Here is a 19,535-nt window from a genome sequence, read left to right as displayed (position 1 = left end):
CCATTCTTGACTGAGATTGGGCTTTTCTGCTTTTCAGAAATCCCTTTAAGTGTGCAGACACCTCAGCATTAGACCAGTGTACCGTTTAGGATGGGGCTGTGACTTTGGAACTGGAGAGTGGTTGTGACAGAGGCTTCAGACTGGCAAGTTATCACCAGGCCCCATCACTCATGAAGACTTATATCATGATTGGGCACCTCCGCAACAAACCGGGACATGCTGCCCTGGCGAAATGCGCTGGGAAGGCCGCATCTCATCTTGTTCTCACTGTAACTCGGAGAGATATGTATCAAACCTTCTAAAGAGGAGAAATTAACCATAGCAACCAGTTGGATTATAGCTAATATTTTATAGAATGTACTAGATAAAATGATAGCTAGGAGCTGATTGGTTGCTATGGGCAACTTCTTCACTTGCCCTCGTTACTAAGCTAATGAGGTTGGAAAAGAGCCTTCAAGTTCATCCTTTTGCAAATTCCAGAGGTGTTGATCCAGAAAAAGGAAAGACAGAAGCATCTGCCTATGTAACCTTAAGGTGAGGGGACACTACCATGATCCCAGAGATGACAATCAGTTTAATTCCCTAGACAACACAATTGCTTATTATGACTAAGAAAGCCGCCAAGCCACCTCGTGACTTGGCCATTACCCCTTCCCAGCAGTGTTGGTACTGAGTATGTTGAAGGAGTCAAAGTTAATTACATTTAATTTTATTTTAAAGAAGTTCACTGCAAAGGCACAGCTCACTTTTAGTTTCCATTTCCTGTACATTTCTATGGATGTAGCATAGCGGTCACACCCCTCTGACTGATGAGCAGGTGGTGTTGGCCCTTTCTCTCTAAGCTCCCCATTCATCCAAGTGTTAAGTCCTGCATGGTTGCCATGTACATAACATAGTTACCTTCATCACTTACCATTCCTCATGTCCATCTTTGGAGTCATGTGGGTACATACTCCCAGAGACCTAGCTCTGGAGGGTCCCTTAGCATCCAGGTATAGCTCAGTCCTCCTCATCTTAACATGAGAGTTAGGTGTATAGCAGCACAGGCATTGCAGTCTGTGGTTGAGGAATGAATGAATGCCAGACTATCATCATTTGATGTGGAAAATAAAACACAACTCTATTGCATCTCTTTTCTCACTCTAGCACTTAAGTTGCGATAAAGGGACCAAACAAACTTTCTCCTTACTTGTCTCCAGCACAGTTCCTGCAACTCCTCTCCAGCACAGTTCCTGCAACTCCTCTCCAGCACAGTTCCTGCAACTCCTCTCCAGCACAGTTCCTGTTACTCCACTCCAGCACAGTTCTTGTTAGTCCTCTCTAGCACAGTTCCTGTAATTCCTCTCTAGCACAGTTCCTGTTACTCCTCTCTAGCACAGTTCCTGTTACTCCTCTCCAGCACAGTTCCTAGCACTTCTCGCCAGCACAGTTCCTGTTACTTCTGCAGCACAGTTCCTAGTACTCCTCTCCAACACAGTTCCTGTAACTCTTCTCCAGCACAGTTCTTGTTACTCCTCTCCAGCACAGTTCCTGTTACTCCTTTCCAGCACAGTTCCTTTTACTCCTCTCCAGCACAGTTCCTATTACTCCTCTCCAACACAGTTCCTATTACTCCACTCCAGCACAGTTCCTGTTAGTCCTCTCTAGCACAGTTCCTGTAATTCCTCTCTAGCACAGTTCCTGTTACTCCTCTCTAGCACAGTTCCTGTTACTCATCTCCAGCACAGTTCCTAGTACTTCTCGCCAGCACAGTTCCTAGTACTCCTCTCCAACACAGTTCCTGTAACTCTTCTCCAGCACAGTTCTTGTTACTCCTCTCCAGCACAGTTCCTGTTACTCCTTTCCAGCACAGTTCCTTTTACTCCTTTCCAGCACAGTTCCTTTTACTCCTCTCCAACACAGTTCCTGTTACTCCTCTCCAGCACAGTTCCTGTAACTCCTCTGTAGCACAGTTCCTGTTACTCCTCTCCAGTGCAGTTGCTGTTACTCTTCTCTAGCACAGTTCCTTTAACTCCCCTCTAGCACAGTTCATGTTACTCCTAATCAGCACAGTTCCTATAACTCCTCTCTAGCACAGTCCCTGCTACTCCTCCCAAGCACAGATCCAGTTACTCATCTCCAGCACAGTTCCTATAACTCCTCTCTAGCACACTTCCTGCTGCTGCTTCTCCCCAGCACAGTTCCTGTTACTCCTTTCTAGCACAGTTCCTATAACTCACCTCTAGGACACTTCCTGCTACTCCTCCCGAGGACAGTTCCTGTTACTCCTTTCTAGCACAGTTCCTATAACTCATCTCTAGGACACTTCCTGCTACTCCTCCCCAGCACAGTTCCTATAACTCATCTCTAGGACACTTTCTGCTACTCCTCCCTAGCACAGTTCCTATAACTCATCTCTAGGACACTTCCAGCTACTCCTCCCCAGCACAGTTCCTATAACTCATCTCTAGGACACTTCCTGCTACTCCTCCCCAGCACAGTTCCTATAACTCATCTCTAGGACACTTCCTGCTACTCCTCCCCAGCACAGTTCCTATAACTCATCTCTAGGACACTTCCTGCTACTCCTCCCCAGCACAGTTCCTATAACTCATCTCTAGGACACTTCCTGCTACTCCTCCCCAGCACAGTTCCTATAACTCATCTCTAGGACACTTCCTGCTACTCCTCCCCAGCACAGTTCCTATAACTCATCTCTAGGACACTTCCTGCTACTCCTCCCCAGCACAGTTCCTATAACTCATCTCTAGGACACTTCCTGCTACTCCTCCCCAGCACAGTTCCTATAACTCATCTCTAGGACACTTCCTGCTACTCCTCCCCAGCACAGTTCCTATAACTCATCTCTAGGACACTTCCTGCTACTCCTCCCCAGCACAGTGCCTGTTACTCCTTTCTAGCACAATTCCTGTAACAACTGTTCCCCCATATTCCACTCCTTTCAGCACACCCAGGTCCTTGCCACTCTAGAAGTTGGGCACTCTTATATTTAAGGATTAGGGATACAAACATCCTTCACACAGCCCACACCGCTAGAGGCACGCCTATATGTCACAAAGCAGCATATGCTAGACAATTTATTCAGCAGGGGCTGTTACATTTATCTCTACTAAATGCCAAGTCGCATTATGAGAATGAATTAAAATTATCAGAATTGCCTTCAAATCTACATCTAACGAGTGAGACGCAAGATGAATTTCATGAGAAATAATGGTTCATTTGTTGTAAATAATTTCAGGGAGTATGAGGATTTAGGCTTAAGTCAGAACGGATCGGCTGCGGCCCATGGTATACTCTGCATAACACGGCAACAGTTGAATAGGCATGTAGTTCATCCGTGTGCACCCTCTTCCTGGGAACGTGGCCCACGGGTCACGTGCCTAATTGGGATGCAGGCTGTATACGTCGCTTTGCTTCGGAATGTGCATATTAAAAGCCGAGAAGCCAGAATTTTCTTAAAAAGCATGTTAATGTCACCCCCCCCCCTCCTTCCCCCTAAGCCAGGTGAGCGTTTTGGAGATTGCAAATTCTACCGCACAGCCTGAGACGTGGCCGTGCATGGGATGCTGATCTACTCCCGGCGGATAGGGTATAACACCTGCGTTCTGGAGGCGCCAGGAAACATAACGTATCGTGTCTCTCATGTCTGCCGGCGCAGTCTGCGAACTGATCTAACAGAAGCTGCTCTATTTGGCTTTTTTTTTATTACATACAGTTTACACTGAATGTATTATTGCCTGTAAAAATGGCAGATTGAAAAATAATAATATTAATAAAGAAACCAATCTTTCCTTCCCAGCCAGTCCATTCCACAGGCCCTAAGTACAGTAAGTGACAGATACGCCATATATTCGGGAGAGCTAGCTGGTATAATATCACCGATTATCTAAAGCAGCAGAAATGCACAGGTTGTAAAACGCAGGCGTGACGCGGCTCTACACTGGAAACCGCGCTCCTAAAAACAAAAACATAGAAATGATCCAAATGGATTGCATGGAACTGTGCAGCGTTTCCCGGTCACTTCCAGAGTCCTGTGAGGTCACTAAGCTATTGGTTTCTCTCCACTGCTGAAACTAAACAGCTGTCAGAGGTCGCACGGGGACAAGATCTCTTGTAAATCCTACATCTAGGGTCACTGTGCCCAATTAAATGTCTCTAGCTCGGCACAATATTTATCCTGTGTACCTAATGTTATTAATGCTGTAGTAATCTGCTGTAAGGGCTATAAGGACACTAGCAGTGCATCAATAAGTTACTAGAACCCTACAGTACTACATACAGTAAATTAGAGCCTTACTACTTTGCTATTGTACAATGCTGGGGCCATATGGAATCTTTAGTTATGACATGTAACGCAGGTCTGCCCACAAATGGAGGTGCTGGAGGATTTGGCTGACCAAAGAGAGCTACAGGGTATTCATCATTCTCACTACATATATATTGCTGGTTAAAGCACCTCTGGCCATAGGGATCGTTATTTTAGGTCCATGTGGATCCAAACACATTGAACACATAAAACTGACAGCCCTGTGTGTACACCAGGAGAGAACAGTTGTATATGCGCCTGGGTTACACCAGGAGAGAACAGTAGTATATGCGCCTGGGTTACACCAGGAGAGAACAGTAGTATATGTGCCTGGGTTACACCAGGACAGAACAGTAGTATATGTGCCTGGGTTACACCAGGAGAGAACAGTAGTATATGTGCCTGGGTTACACCAGGAGAGAACAGTAGTATATGTGCCTGGGTTACACCAGGAGAGAACAGTAGTATATGCGCCTGGGTTACACCAGGAGAGAACAGTAGTATATGCACCTGGGTTACACCAGGAGAGAACAGTAGTATATGTGCCTGGGTTACACCAGGAGAGAACAGTAGTATATGTGCCTGGGTTACACCAGGAGAGAACAGTAGTATATGTGCCTGAGTTACACCAGGAGAGAACAGTAGTATATGTGCCTGGGTAACACCAGGAGAGAACAGTAGTATATGTGCCTGGGTTACACCAGGAGAGAACAGTAGTATATGTGCCTGGGTTACACCAGGAGAGAACAGTAGTATATGTGCCTGGGTTACACCAGGAGAGAACAGTAGTATATGCGCCTGGGTTACACCAGGAGAGAACAGTAGTATATGCACCTGGGTTACACCAGGAGAGAACAGTAGTATATGTGCCTGGGTTACACCAGGAGAGAACAGTAGTATATGTGGCTGGGTTACACCAGGAGAGAACAGTAGTATATGTGCCTGGGTTACACCAGGAGAGAACAGTAGTATATGTGCCTGGGTTACACCAGGAGAGAACAGTAGTATATGTGCCTGGGTTACACCAGGAGAGAACAGTAGTATATGTGCCTGGGTTACACCAGGAGAGAACAGTAGTATATGTGCCTGGGTTACACCAGGAGAGAACAGTAGTATATGTGCCTGGGTTACACCAGGAGAGAACAGTAGTATATGTGCCTGGGTTACACCAGGAGAGAACAGTAGTATATGTGCCTGGGTTACACCAGGAGAGAACAGTAGTATATGTGCCTGGGTTACACCAGGAGAGAACAGTAGTATATGTGTCTGGGTTACAACAGGAGAGAACAGTAATATGCAGTTTACCTTTGGGGGACTGTCTGAAGGCTGCAGGGGGGTTCCTGCAACGTTGCACCCCAAAACCCCAATTCTGCACTTTTTTCCGCCTGCTATTCATAGGCAAAACTTTTCCGCCTATTACATTGCATTGACTTTCCGCCTAGGCAGAAAGTCTATCAAATTAAATACGGCGATACTTTTCCGCCTGGCGAAACTATATCATCGGCAAAACTTTTCCGCGGATTCCGGCTTTTCGCCTCAAATTGAATACGGGCCTTAAGGAGATAACGGAAAATCTTCTAGTGCAGTACATTTATATAAAAGCATATTTATTGCAAAAAACAATAGTCTCAGTGCAATTCAAGTAGAAAATGCTTATTCTGGCGTTTGCGCAGTAATTCTTGTTGGTATACCCGCATTAAGTGTGGAATTATATGGGGTAATCAGCTTGTACACACAAACAATGAAAACTAATATTTGATCAAGTATAGAAGTCTGTTAGTGGCCAAAAGCAAATTATTTGCGGATATTAAAATGTGTCAAATGGCTGTTAAGGTACAGTAGAAAAGTGCTAGAAAGCCAGTGGATACATTTTGGGTGCATAAAAATGCCCGTAAGTAGATATTTGTGACTTTTTAAAAACCTGTTAAAGAAACTCCTGTAACTCCCACCTGCAAGCTTAAAAAACTCTGTACCATTCATACAGCACCCCCTTATATCTGTACCAGTCATACAGCACCCCCGTATACCTGTACCAGTCATACAGCATCTCCTTATACCTGTACCAGTCATACAGCACCTCCTTATACCTGTACCAGTCATACAGCACCTCCTTATACCTGTACCAGTCATACAGCACCCCCGTATACCTGTACCAGTCATACAGCATCTCCTTATACCTGTACCAGTCATACAGCACCCCCTTATACCTGTACCATCCATACAGCATCTCCTTATACCTGTACCATCCATACAGCATCTCCTTATACCTGTACCAGTCATACAGCACCCCCTTATACCTGTACCATCCATACAGCATCTCCTTATACCTGTACCAGTCATACAGCACCTCCTTATACCTGTACCAGTCATACAGCACCTCCTTATACCTGTACCATTCATACAGCACCCCCTTATACCTGTACCATTCATACAGCACCTCCTTATACCTGTACCATTCATACAGCACCCCCTTATACATGTACCATCCATACAGCATCTCCTTATACCTGTACCATTCATACAGCACCCCCTTATACCTGTACCATTCATACAGCACCCCCTTATACCTGTACCATTCATACAGCACCCCATTATACCTGTACCATCCATACAGCACCCCCTTATACCTGTACCATTCATACAGCACCCCCTTATACCTGTACCAGTCATACAGCACCCCCTTATACCTGTACCAGTCATACAGCACCCACTTATACCTGTACCATCCATACAGCACCTCCTTATACCTGTACCATTCATACAGCACCCCCTTATACCTGTACCATTCATACAGCACCCCCTTATACCTGTACCATTCATACAGCACCCCCTTATACCTGTACCAGTCATACAGCACCCCCTTATGCCTGTACCATTCATACAGCACCCCCTTATACCTGTACCAGTCATACAGCACCCCCTTATACCTGTACCAGTCATACAGCACCCCCTTATACCTCTACCATTCATACAGCACCTCCTTATACCTGTACCATCCATACAGCACCCCTGTATACCCATCCTATCCATACAGCACCCCCATATACCTGTCCTACATCTTGTAACCCATTATTTTGCATAATTTAACCACCAAGATGACAGGTCATTATTGGCCAAATTAATCTAATTAAAAGCTTCTAAGTGCCTAAATATTAAGGAGGGTATCCCAGTGGTTCTGGACCAAGGCCCTCATTCAGACCCGGTCACAAGCTCTGAGCGCTCGCAACCGGGTCGATGTTTAGGCCAAGTCCCAGAGCGAGAGAGAAATTCTCTTGCGCCGGAGCTCACTACAAAAGGGGCGGCTGTCGATGTTGATCGACCGCTCGGCCCGTTTTGTAGGCAGGGTGGGAGGTGGTTTCACAAACAGAGGTGTTCCTTAAGGAACGCCTGCCATTTTGTGGGCGGCCGCACTGACATCAGCAGTGATGTCATTGGGGAACTTCCTGCTCGATCAGAGCAGGAAGCTCCTTGGGACTTGCGGTTGCCGAGACCCAACCTTAGGGTCTAGTCGCAATCCCCGATGGTCGCGATGGTCTTGACCATCGCGACCATCAACCTGGTCGGTCGCTAAAGCTGTGGGTGGTAACCCACAGCTTAGCTAGCGACCAGAAGGCTGCACTTAAATATAGAAGCGGCCGCCCTCATTCAGAACGGGCGCTCGCTTCTTGCGAGCTCCTCTGAATGAGGGCCCAAGTCTCCACATTTGTACCTTTAAAATAGGGTTTTTCCCAACTTAGCACCTGCTCATGGGATCGTAAAAAAAAAAGATGCGTTAACTCCTATGGAGAAATAACGCATACTATAATTGAATAGCAACAAATGTAGGTACCCGTTAATTGCGGCTAATTGAATTCGTCCCTAAGCATCCTTAGGTCAGGGAAATCCTGACATCGCTAGTACATTTCCAATGGTGTAGGAAAAGGAGCAGGTAGTCCAATATGGCAACTGTGGCTACAAGTGAGGAGGGAGGTTGGCTCCTACGCGTTTCGTTCCTGGGGCCATCTTAAGAGGAGTCATGTAATTGTGGTCATCCAGCATGCAGCTTTGATCCAGCCTCGGAGTGAGGACCAAGGAGGAGGAAATTGTTTAGTTTACTTTCCTCCTTTGAGAGCAGCCAATAGATGGGTCATATAAATCGGTGTAAAAAATAAAATGAAATCTTTTGCAGTAATCTTTGAATTAATTTCCCCAAGTAGCACTGCGGAGGGGGGGGGGGGGGCGCTATCATTTGTAACTGGCAGATACGAGAGGGGAAGGACCATATCTCAGCATTATTAGACAGCTGGAGACCATGATATGTTAGACAGGCGTAAAGACTGCGACCGGCTAAGGAACATCACCGCCATCCGCCATGTGAGTGCTGTAACTTTTGTTGTATGTGGAAAATAGCTGAGACTGAAAGGCGCAATTGTTCAGAGTCAGACCCCTGAGTAATATTATATGGAGATACAATACCCCGTACATTACACAACTGCAAACCTGTAACTATCTCCCCAGCTATAAAGAGAGAGAATTGTTGCTATGGAGAAGCAGGAGTCGCGTCGCGCCCCTCCGTAGTCAGGTGAAATAACAAAGCAGGATCTACTGTACTATATACTTATGTTAACACATCATTATGTCACAGTACATAAACTCATTTAACCCCCAACAACCTGCTACCAATATACTTTCTATCAGACGTTAATGTAACGTAGTGTATATAGAACCACTGGAAATGTCTTTAATGCTGGTGGATATTTTGCAAACTAAGCAGTTATCCCTGAGCGGCTACTAATGTAAGATAACCAGTTACAGTATATGAGATAACCAGTTACAGTATATGAGATAACCAGTAACAGTATATGAGATAACCAGTTACAGTATATGGGATAACCAGTTACAGTATATGAGATAACCAGTTACAATATATGAGATAACCAGTTACAATATATGACATAACCAGTTACAGTATATGAGATAACCAGTTACAGTATATGAGATAACCAGTTAGAATATATGAGATAACCAGTTACAGTATATGGGATAACCAGTTACAGTATATGAGATAACCAGTTACAGTATATGGGATAACCAGTTACAGTATATGGGATAGCCAGTTACAGTATATGAGATAACCAGTTACAATATATGAGATAACCAGTTACAGTATATGAGATAACCAGTTAGAATATATGAGATAACCAGTTACAGTATATGAGATAACCAGTTAGAATATATGGGATAGCCAGTTACAGTATATGAGATAACCAGTTACAGTATATGAGATAACCAGTTACAGTATATGAGATAACCAGTTACAATATATGAGATAACCAGTTACAGTATATGGGAAAGCCAGTTACAGTATATGAGATAACCAGTTACAGTATATGAGATAACCAGTTACAGTATATGGGATAGCCAGTTACAGTATATGAGATAACCAGTTACAGTATATGAGATAACCAGTTAGAAAATATGAGATAACCAGTTAGAATATATGGGATAGCCAGTTACAATATATGAGATAACCAGTTACAATATATGAGATAACCAGTTACAGTATATGAGATAACCAGTTACAGTATATGAGATAACCAGTTAGAATATATGAGATAACCAGTTACAGTATATGGGATAACCAGTTACAGTATATGAGATAACCAGTTACAGTATATGGGATAACCAGTTACAGTATATGGGATAGCCAGTTACAGTATGTGAGATAACCAGTTACAGTATATGAGATAACCAGTTAGAATATATGAGATAACCAGTTACAGTATATGGGATAGCCAGTTACAATATATGAGATAACCAGGTAGAATATATGAGATAACCAGTTACAGTATATGAGATAACCATTTACAGTATATGAGATAACCAGTTACAGTATATGGGATAACCAGTTACAGTATATGAGATAACCAGTTAGAATATATGAGATAACCAGTTACAATATATGGGATAGCCAGTTACAATATATGAGATAACCAGGTAGAATATATGAGATAACCAGTTACAGTATATGAGATAACCAGTTACAGTATATGAGATAACCAGTTACAGTATATGGGATAACCAGTTACAGTATATGAGATAACCAGTTAGAATATATGAGATAACCAGTTAGAATATATGGGATAGCCAGTTACAATATATGAGATAACCAGTTACAATATATGAGATAACCAGTTACAGTATATGAGATAACCAGTTAGAATATATGAGATAGCCAGTTACAGTATATGGGATGGCTAGTTACAGTATATGAGATGGCCAGTTACAGTATATGAGATAACCAGTTACAATATATGAGATAGCCAGTTACAGTATATGAGATAACCAGTTACAGTATATGAGATAACCAGTTACAGTATATGGGATAACCAGGTAGAATATATGAGATAACCAGTTAGAATATATGGGATAGCCAGTTACAATATATGAGATAACCAGGTAGAATATATGAGATAACCAGTTACAATATATGGGATAGCCAGTTACAATATATGAGATAACCAGGTAGAATATATGAGATAACCAGTTACAGTATATGAGATAACCAGTTACAGTATATGAGATAACCAGTTACAATATATGAGATAACCAGTTACAGTATATGAGATAACCAGTTACAATATATGAGATAACCAGTTACAGTATATGAGATAACCAGTTACAATATATGAGATAACCAGTTACAGTATATGAGATAACCAGTTAGAATATATGAGATAACCAGTTAGAATATATGAGATAAACAGTTACAGTATATGAGATAACCAGTTACAGTATATGAGATAACCAGTTACAATATATGAGATAACCAGTTACAGTATATGAGATAACCAGTTACAGTATATGAGATAACCAGTTACAGTATATGAGATAACCAGTTACAGTATATGAGATAACCAGTTACAGTATATGGGATAGCCAGTTACAGTATATGAGATAACCAGTTACAGTATATGAGATAACCAGTTACAATATATGGGATAACCAGTTACAATATATGAGATAACCAGTTACAGTATATGGGATGGCCAATTACAGTATATGAGATAACCAGTTACAGTATATGAGATAACCAGTTACAATATATGGGATAACCAGGTAGAATATATGAGATAACCAGTTAGAATATATGGGATAGCCAGTTACAATATATGAGATAACCAGGTAGAATATATGAGATAACCAGGTAGAATATATGAGATAACCAGTTACAATATATGAGATTATCAGTTACAGTATATGAGATAACCAGTTACAATATATGAGATAACCAGTTACAATATATGGGATAACCAGTTACAATATATGAGATTATCAGTTAGAATATATGAGATAACCAGTTACAATATATGAGATAACCAGTTACAATATATGAGATAACCAGTTAGAATATATGAGATAACCAGTTAGAATATATGAGATAATCAGTTACAGTATATGAGATAACCAGTTACAATATATGAGATAACCAGTTACAATATATGGGATAGCCAGTTACAATATATGAGATAGCCAGTTACAATATATGGGATAGCCAGTTACAATATATGAGATAACCAGTTACAATATATGAGATAACCAGTTATAATATATGGGATAGCCAGTTACAATATATGGGATAGCCAGTTACAGTATATGAGATAACCAGTTACAGTATATGAGATAACCATTTACAATATATGGGATAGCCAGTTACAATATATGGGATAACCAGTTACAATATATGAGATAATCAGTTACAGTATATGAGATAACCAGTTACAATATATGAGATAACCAGTTACAATATATGGGATAGCCAGTTACAATATATGAGATTATCAGTTACAATATATGAGATAACCAGTTACAATATATGGGATAACCAGTTACAATATATGGGATAACCAGTTACAATATATGAGATAACCAGTTACAATATATGGGATAGCCAGTTACAATATATGAGATAACCAGTTACAATATATGGGATAGCCAGTTACAATATATGAGATAACCAGTTACAGTATATGAGATAACCAGTTACAATATATGGGATAGCCAGTTACAATATATGAGATAATCAGTTACAGTATATGAGATAACCAGTTACAATATATGGGATAGCCAGTTACAATATATGAGATAGCCAGTTAGAATATATGAGATAATCAGTTACAGTATATGAGATAACCAGTTACAATATATGGGATAGCCAGTTACAATATATGAGATAACCAGTTACAATATATGAGATAACCAGTTACAGTATATGGGATAGCCAGTTACAATTAGGGCATACTAAAACTGTGGCAGGGCATGCTGGGATGTGTAGTTCCACAGCCGCTGCAAGGTGGCATGTTGAATACCCAAGAGGTACAATGTTAGAATGTAGCCAGTCAGAATGTGATATAACCTATTACAGCATAGGATAATTCATTAGACTGTAGGATAAGCCATAAGAGTGTGAGTAAGGGCCGAATCCAATTAGAGGCGAAAAGCCGCGATCGGCGAAAAGATTTTGCCGATTCGCGCTTTTCGCCTGTTTTCAAAGTATCGTCGTATTCAATTCCAGGACGTAGGCAAAAGCAGGCGAAAAAATATCTCCAGCAAAAGGCAGGAGAAAGGAAGTGCACAAGCCATATTTTGGGGTTCAAATGTGGGGACTTGGTTCAGAACCCTTCAGACAACCCCCCTAATGACTAATTAGGCGAAAATAAAAGTTAACTTAATTCACCAGAAAAAGACATGTCATTTTTGGGGCAAAAATTTAAAAAGTGTTGGAAATGGGGTATAAAGTAGTGGGCTTAGTATTTTGGGGGGCTGTAAGGTTGAGTCAGGTGATTTTAGGATTGCAGGAGGCTCCAGCGAGTGTATTTTGTCGATTAAATATACTAGTACCCATTTACATGTACCCCAAATTTAACTGCAGTACTTATTTTTCACAAAAACATATTGCTTTATATTATTTTTTCACACTTATGCAAATATGGATATAACAGCTGTTTGGATCACTAAATACTTTTTTTAGGGCTATTAACACTCCTCTATGTTGATTTCCAGGGTCAATTGGGCTTTTTATGGGGTGCAGAATGATTTCCCACAAAATATGCTGTCCTTTTCGCTAGTTTTGCTTTTCACGACATAAAATTTGGGATAGCAATTGATATAGTCAATGAAATAGGGGATAATTGTTGCAAATTTGGGATAACTGGCTTAAATGTAATTGAATCCGTTGCGAGGTGACATAAGCGGTTAGAACGTGCATCAGTCTGGGACGCGCTTTCTACGTTCACATTACAGTGATAAGGGTTATAGCGGGGGGGGGGGAGCACCCCTCTGTGCCTGTGCTGCCAGAGCTTGGGGGCCTCTCGGTTATGGTGTTTCCAAGTTTTGGCCTGTGAGATGTGCAGCAGCCAATCGCCATTCGCCCCTTATCTTAAGCTGGGTACACACCATACAATGGTGTATAAATAAATTGTGCACACTGGGCCTGATTCAGAGCCGGACGCAATTAGCGCTCGCTCGTCCAGAAAATAGGGGTGGCTATTCAAATGAACCGTTCGCTCTTTGCGGTCTGTTCACGCCTCTAGGTCTGAACGAGCGAACAAAACTTTGCGGTCGTTTTTTGGAAAAATACGCCCCCTGGCCGCTCGCATCCTACGTCATGTCCGCTATTTTTTAGATTAATCGAGTACATCGACCAGGGTATGAACTGCTCGCAATTCTTGTGGTTGGTTTTTCCTACCACAATCTTGCAAGCAGTTCTGGCTATAAAATAACCCAGTGACGTGGTCAATGACGCTGCTGTATTAATTATGCACACCCATAAAACGCCCGTTTTGACCTTTAAGCACGCCTGCGTTCGGATCTCCACTTCCCGTTTTCAAGCACCTTCCCCTGTTACCACCCACATACGCCTCATTCTGTCACTCAAAATAGCAGGCATTCGCTATTTAGCGAACAAACGAATTTCAGCCGCACTGACTGGTTCGCGCTTGCGTATAACGATCCGTACGCATGCGCAGTTGGGCATACATCGCTCGGAGCGAACGAGCGGCTCTGAATCAGGCTCACTGTACACACTGCACACATGCGTATGATGGCACAATGCATCGATACATGCTGTAAGGAACTACACCGAGTCGTTCATTGCATCGTCCCATCTGCTGTGTATGTCAGCAGATGGGACGATGCAATGAACGATGGCCGGCAACGACGAATCCGGCGTACACACTAAACAATGTGTATGATTTATCATTTCCGATCTGCGTACGATGTGTCATAAGATACATCGTATAGTGTGTACCCAGCTCTAGTCTTGCTACAGCCTGGTGCATCTGGGAGGGGGTCCTGATGGAGCACACTACCATTTCCCGTGGCTGTTGGGATGCCCAGGATGCCACTGAGCCACCACAGTAAACATTAAAGAATAACTAAATGCATTTTACAATTGTATCAATCATTTTACGTTAAAGTCTCTCTCCGCAAGAAGGCTAAGGCAACCCGGCTACAGCACGATAACCAGTTACTAAGAGAGGTAGCTAGTTAGAATGAGGGATACTAGTCATCCACTATGTAAGATAACCAGTTAAAAGATTCACGGTTGGGACATGTTCTATCATTGAGCTTGGAAGCCTGTAGACATCTGGCCTCTTCTGTGTACAGTTCAGTCTTTGCCCAAATATAAGTTACAGCTTTTTCAATAAACATTATTCACTGTGTGCGCGGCGATGCTAATTGGCGCCAGAAATACCTGCATACAGAGTAGGTGCTGCGCTGTTAACTAGCCGCCCCTTTGATCTCAGCTCGCGGAGCAGAGCATTCTGCTATTCTGCAATGTATGAGAGATTAGATTCAGACCATAGCACAGTGTGGAAATTGATTCGTGAAGCCCGCGAGAGGCAGAAAAGGGTTTCTGACATAAGACGGCAGCAGAAGAATGAGACGCATTGTCAGGGAGAAGTGCCTTGAGTTTCCATGGGCCATTCTGATGACCTCCAAAGAAATGTGCCTATTTAGTGAGAGAAGTGGGCTCTGTCTGTGCCATGCTCTCGCTATGCCAATTTACAAACAGTGAGACCAGTTCTTCCTCTGAATTGCTCACGTATCCTCACACGGCCTTAACTAATGCAACCAGCCAGAGAGGAGCGGCGTAGTGGGCTATGACTCGTAACTGCTGTCACGCGATACGCCGTGTACTACATTGGCGAACGCAGTGTCTGTTTCGTGTGTAGTCTATAAATTATCTTACAGCGGCAGTAGCCTTGGTGGGTGTATAGTGAGGATGTAGTCACCACCCCGGAGGTCGGGATGCTGACGCTCACAATTCCGGCGCCGGAATCCCAACAGCAGTCGAACTCCCGACTGCCAGCTTCCCGACTGCCGGCATCCCGATGGTACGTATTAGGTTTAGGGATTAGGGTCAGGCACACTAGGGCAGGGATGGGGAACCTCAGGCCCGGGGGGTCGTATAAGGCCTGCGAAATCATTTGGTCCGGCCCTCTGAGCTTTTTTCTGCTAGCCTCAACTGGCTAGCTGGGCGCCTAGTCACTCTGCAGCCTGAATCTATGCAGCAGTGCCGCCTGGAGCATCCTTAGGACGCTTCAGACAGTCACACCGCTTCCCTTACAGCTCCCCGGAGCATCCTCAGGATGCTTCGGGCATTGCTGTAATGACCGGCAATTGTGGCCCCGCCCCGTTTGACATCACACAGAGGGGGCGTGGCCTGCACCGGGTCCGCGAATAATGTTATATACTCTACTGTATATCAAAATGGCCCTCGGCAGAAAAATGGTTTCCCATCCCTGCACTAGGAGAAGGGTCAGGGTTAGGCCGCAGGGTGGAGGGTTAGAGTTAGGCCGCGGGCAAGGTGGGTTAGGACACTTACCTAATTGGGTCAGGATTATGACTGGATGCCGCTGTCGGTATTCTGACCCCCGGCATCCCGACTGATGGGATCATGTACCCAACTAGGGAGCAGGTATATTATAATGCAAACAAGCTGGGAGTGAAGCAGTTATTAGACCCCAGGTCAGGTACATTGGGGGCGGTTGTAGCCGTGTGCAGTAGGCTTTCCACCATACTGTGTCATGTCATGCAGACACCCCTGGAGATTTGTTATAGCAATTGTAGTAAGTGAATAATGCTCGGGAAGCATAATCCATAAACCAGAAGTGAAGACTTCGCTGATAATGTCCCATTAATGACTGCAGCTATCACCAGTGCAGTCATTTCTCTTCATTGATTTCAGATGGAAACAAGCAAATTGGGGCCAAAGTTCACCATTTGTGTATCTTGGCACCGCAGACGCTGCGAGAAAGATGTCAGATGCCAGCTGGCTTTGGCAAGACGTACGCTTTGCCGCCTCAGCAGAAAGCAGAGCAAGATGACAGAAACTCACACAGACCCACAGGTTTCATAAACCAGTACCATGCTGGTCCCAGCCACTCTACAACCTGCAGTACACCCAGGAGATGGGACAAAGAGAGTCACAAGCACAGTACTGCCAGAAAGGGGACCTGGGGGGAGATGTTCTAAGTCTTGGAGAGAGACAAAGGACCAGCCAATCAGCTCCTAACTGTCATTTTAGAGGCTGTGGGTCTATTTACTAAGCCTTGGAGAGAGATAAAGTTGACGGAGATAAAGTACCGACCAATCAGCTCTTAACTGTCCTTTTAGAGGCTGTGGGTCTATTTACTAAGCCTTGGAGAGAGATAAAGTTCACGGAGATAAAGTACCGACCAATCAGCCCCTAACTGTCAAAACTCAAACATGGCCTATAAACTGACAGAAGCTGATTGATTGGTACTTTATCCCCTTCAAGGCTTAGTGCATATACACTACTCCCTGGTCCCAAGAACTAGCTAAAGAGGGATACAGTCAATATCCCGACGTGCGGGATGCCGGCGCTTAGAATACCGGCGCTGAAATCCAGACATTTGTCAGAACCCCAGCACCGGCATCCCGAGCGTCGGCATCCCGGAGGTAAGTAGCAAGGTTAGGGAGAGGGTCAGGGTTTTATATACGAAGGTCAAAAATTATCCGCACTCCAGTTATATTAAAATCAGCACTTTCCGTACTAGATCGCCGTCTCCCCAATCACTGCTGTGCCGGGTTGAACGTGTGACGTCAGTTCACTTGTGACTGCAGTGCAAGAAAAAATGGCTGCCCCACTTGTGATTTGCACGAAAGAAGAACAGTGATTCGTGTTTTGACTGGGGAGACAGCGACCTAGTACGGAAAGTGTTGATAAGTCCTTGCGGCCAACAGGATTTTTAATATATATATATTTGTATTTCTAAAAACTTTTTAAAAATGTTTATACAATCTGAGAAACAAAACGACTAACTTGGTCCTTTGATAAGTTGCGTACCTATTAGGTAACCCGGCTTAGGTTGTACTGCATGAGCCCCCTATAATCAGACTGTGCTGTACTGTGTTCTAGCAGATGTGCCCATCCAAATACAGTAGTAGCACTAAGGTGTAAATGTAACAATTATTTTCCATTGCGGCTGTTCCTAAATAATACATAAAGAAGTGTACAATTTCTTTGTCATTGATTCATATTGTAATCGCTTCATAAATCCTCCAATTACTCAATTACTTAAAGTAGCTTCATGTGGATTGTCACTAGCAGCCTCTCAGTCCTACTATAGGCTGAGGATCCACAGTATGTAAGAAGTTATCCAACTATCAGGTCCAATAGCAACTAAATCAGGGTTGCCTACCTTTAATATTCTCTTCCCGGGAGAAGCCCGGGTAAGAGATGCAGCAGGGGGCCGACGGGAGCGGAGCTTGACGATTCGTGTCATTAAGCCACGCCCCCTCACTGTGAAATTGCCGCGATTGGGCACAATTTACATAGGGGGCGGGGCCAAATGCTGTGATTCATGCAGAATCACAGCTTAAGCCCCGCCCCCTTCACGGAGACCCGCGATTGCCGCGGGTATTCTCCTAATTCTGCCCACTTCACTAGGAAGTGGGCAGAATGCGGGAGAAATGCCTACCCTTCCGGGGGTGCGGGGGGTTACCCGAAAAATCAGGAGCCTCCCGCGAAAACTGGGAGGGTAGGCATGTATGGACTAAATATTCTTGTTACTTTACTTCCTGAGTATGCTGTGGTACTTTTACTAGTTCAGTAATTTCCTGTTACTATACTTCCTGTGTGCGCTGGGGTATGGTCGCTTCAGTCACTTCCTGTTACAATACTTTCTGTGTGCGCTGGGGTATTGCTGCTTCAGTCACTTCCTGTTACTATACTTCCTGTGTGCGCTGGGGTATGGTCGCTTCAGTCACTTCCTGTTACAATACTTTCTGTGTGCTGGGGTATTGCTGCTTCAGTCACTTCCTGTTACGGGATGTAGTTAATAGATTGGTGGACTAAATGCCGCCGGTCTATATCCCGACTGCTAAAGTCTGATGGGGGACTTAAGATAGGTGTCAAAATACCGACGCCTATCTTAATCCCGACACCGGATGACAGACAGACGCCGGACAGAGCGAGGTAAGTCAGGGAGATTGCTATTGGCAAGTATGCTTCAGTCACTTCCTGTTACTATAATTCCTGTGTGTGCTGGGGTTTGTCGGTTTAGTCACTTATTGTTACCATACGTCCTGTGTGTGCTGGGGTATTGTCGCTTCAGTCACTTCCTGTTACTATACTTCCTGTGTGTGCAGGCGTATTGTCGGTTTTGTCACTTCCTGTTACTATACTTCCTGTGTGTGCTGGGGTATTGTCGCTTCAGTCACTTCCTGTTGCTATACTTGTGTGTGCTGGGGTATGGTCTCTTCCTGTTACTATACTTTTTGTGTGTGTTGGGGTATTGTTGCTTCAGTCACTTCCTGTTACTGTACTTCCAGGATAAGCTGGGGTAGTGTCGCTCTTCAGTCACTTCCTGTTACTATACTTCCTGTGTGTGTTGCAGTATTGTTGCTTCAGTCACTTCATGTTACTATACTTCCTGTGTGTACTGAAGTATCGTTGCTTCAGTCACTTCCTGTTACTATACTTCCTGTGTGTGCTGGGTTATTGTCGCTTCAGTCACTTCTTTTTACTATACTTGTGTGTGCTGGGGTATTGTCACTTCCTGTTACTATACTTCTTGTGTGTGCTGGGGTAGTGTCGCTCTTGAGTCACTTCATGTTACTATACTTCCTGTGTGTACTGAAGTATTGTTGCTTCAGTCACTTCCTGTTACTATACTTCCTGTGTGTGCTGGGGTATTGTCGCTTCAGTGACTTCCTTTTA

At 43.7% G+C, this 19,535-nt stretch overlaps 1 protein-coding gene across 1 annotated transcript; it reads left to right on the top strand.

Moving 5' to 3' along the window:
• Positions 1-433: 433 nt before the first annotated feature.
• On the top strand, positions 434-16,825 carry LOC148453753 (uncharacterized). The gene is made up of 3 exons (XM_088461775.1): positions 434-534; positions 6,493-7,367; positions 16,539-16,825. Exons 1-3 carry the CDS (start codon positions 434-436, stop codon positions 16,823-16,825), a joined length of 1,263 nt encoding a protein of 420 aa, XP_088317901.1.
• The last annotated feature ends 2,710 nt before the right edge of the window (positions 16,826-19,535 follow it).

Source organism: Taudactylus pleione, unplaced genomic scaffold, assembly GCF_031769625.1.
Source record: "Taudactylus pleione unplaced genomic scaffold, aTauple2 ptg001095l, whole genome shotgun sequence".
NCBI lineage: Eukaryota > Metazoa > Chordata > Amphibia > Anura > Myobatrachidae > Taudactylus > Taudactylus pleione.
The sequence above is the reverse complement of the archived record's forward strand: the minus strand, read 5'-3'. Positions and strand labels throughout refer to the sequence as shown.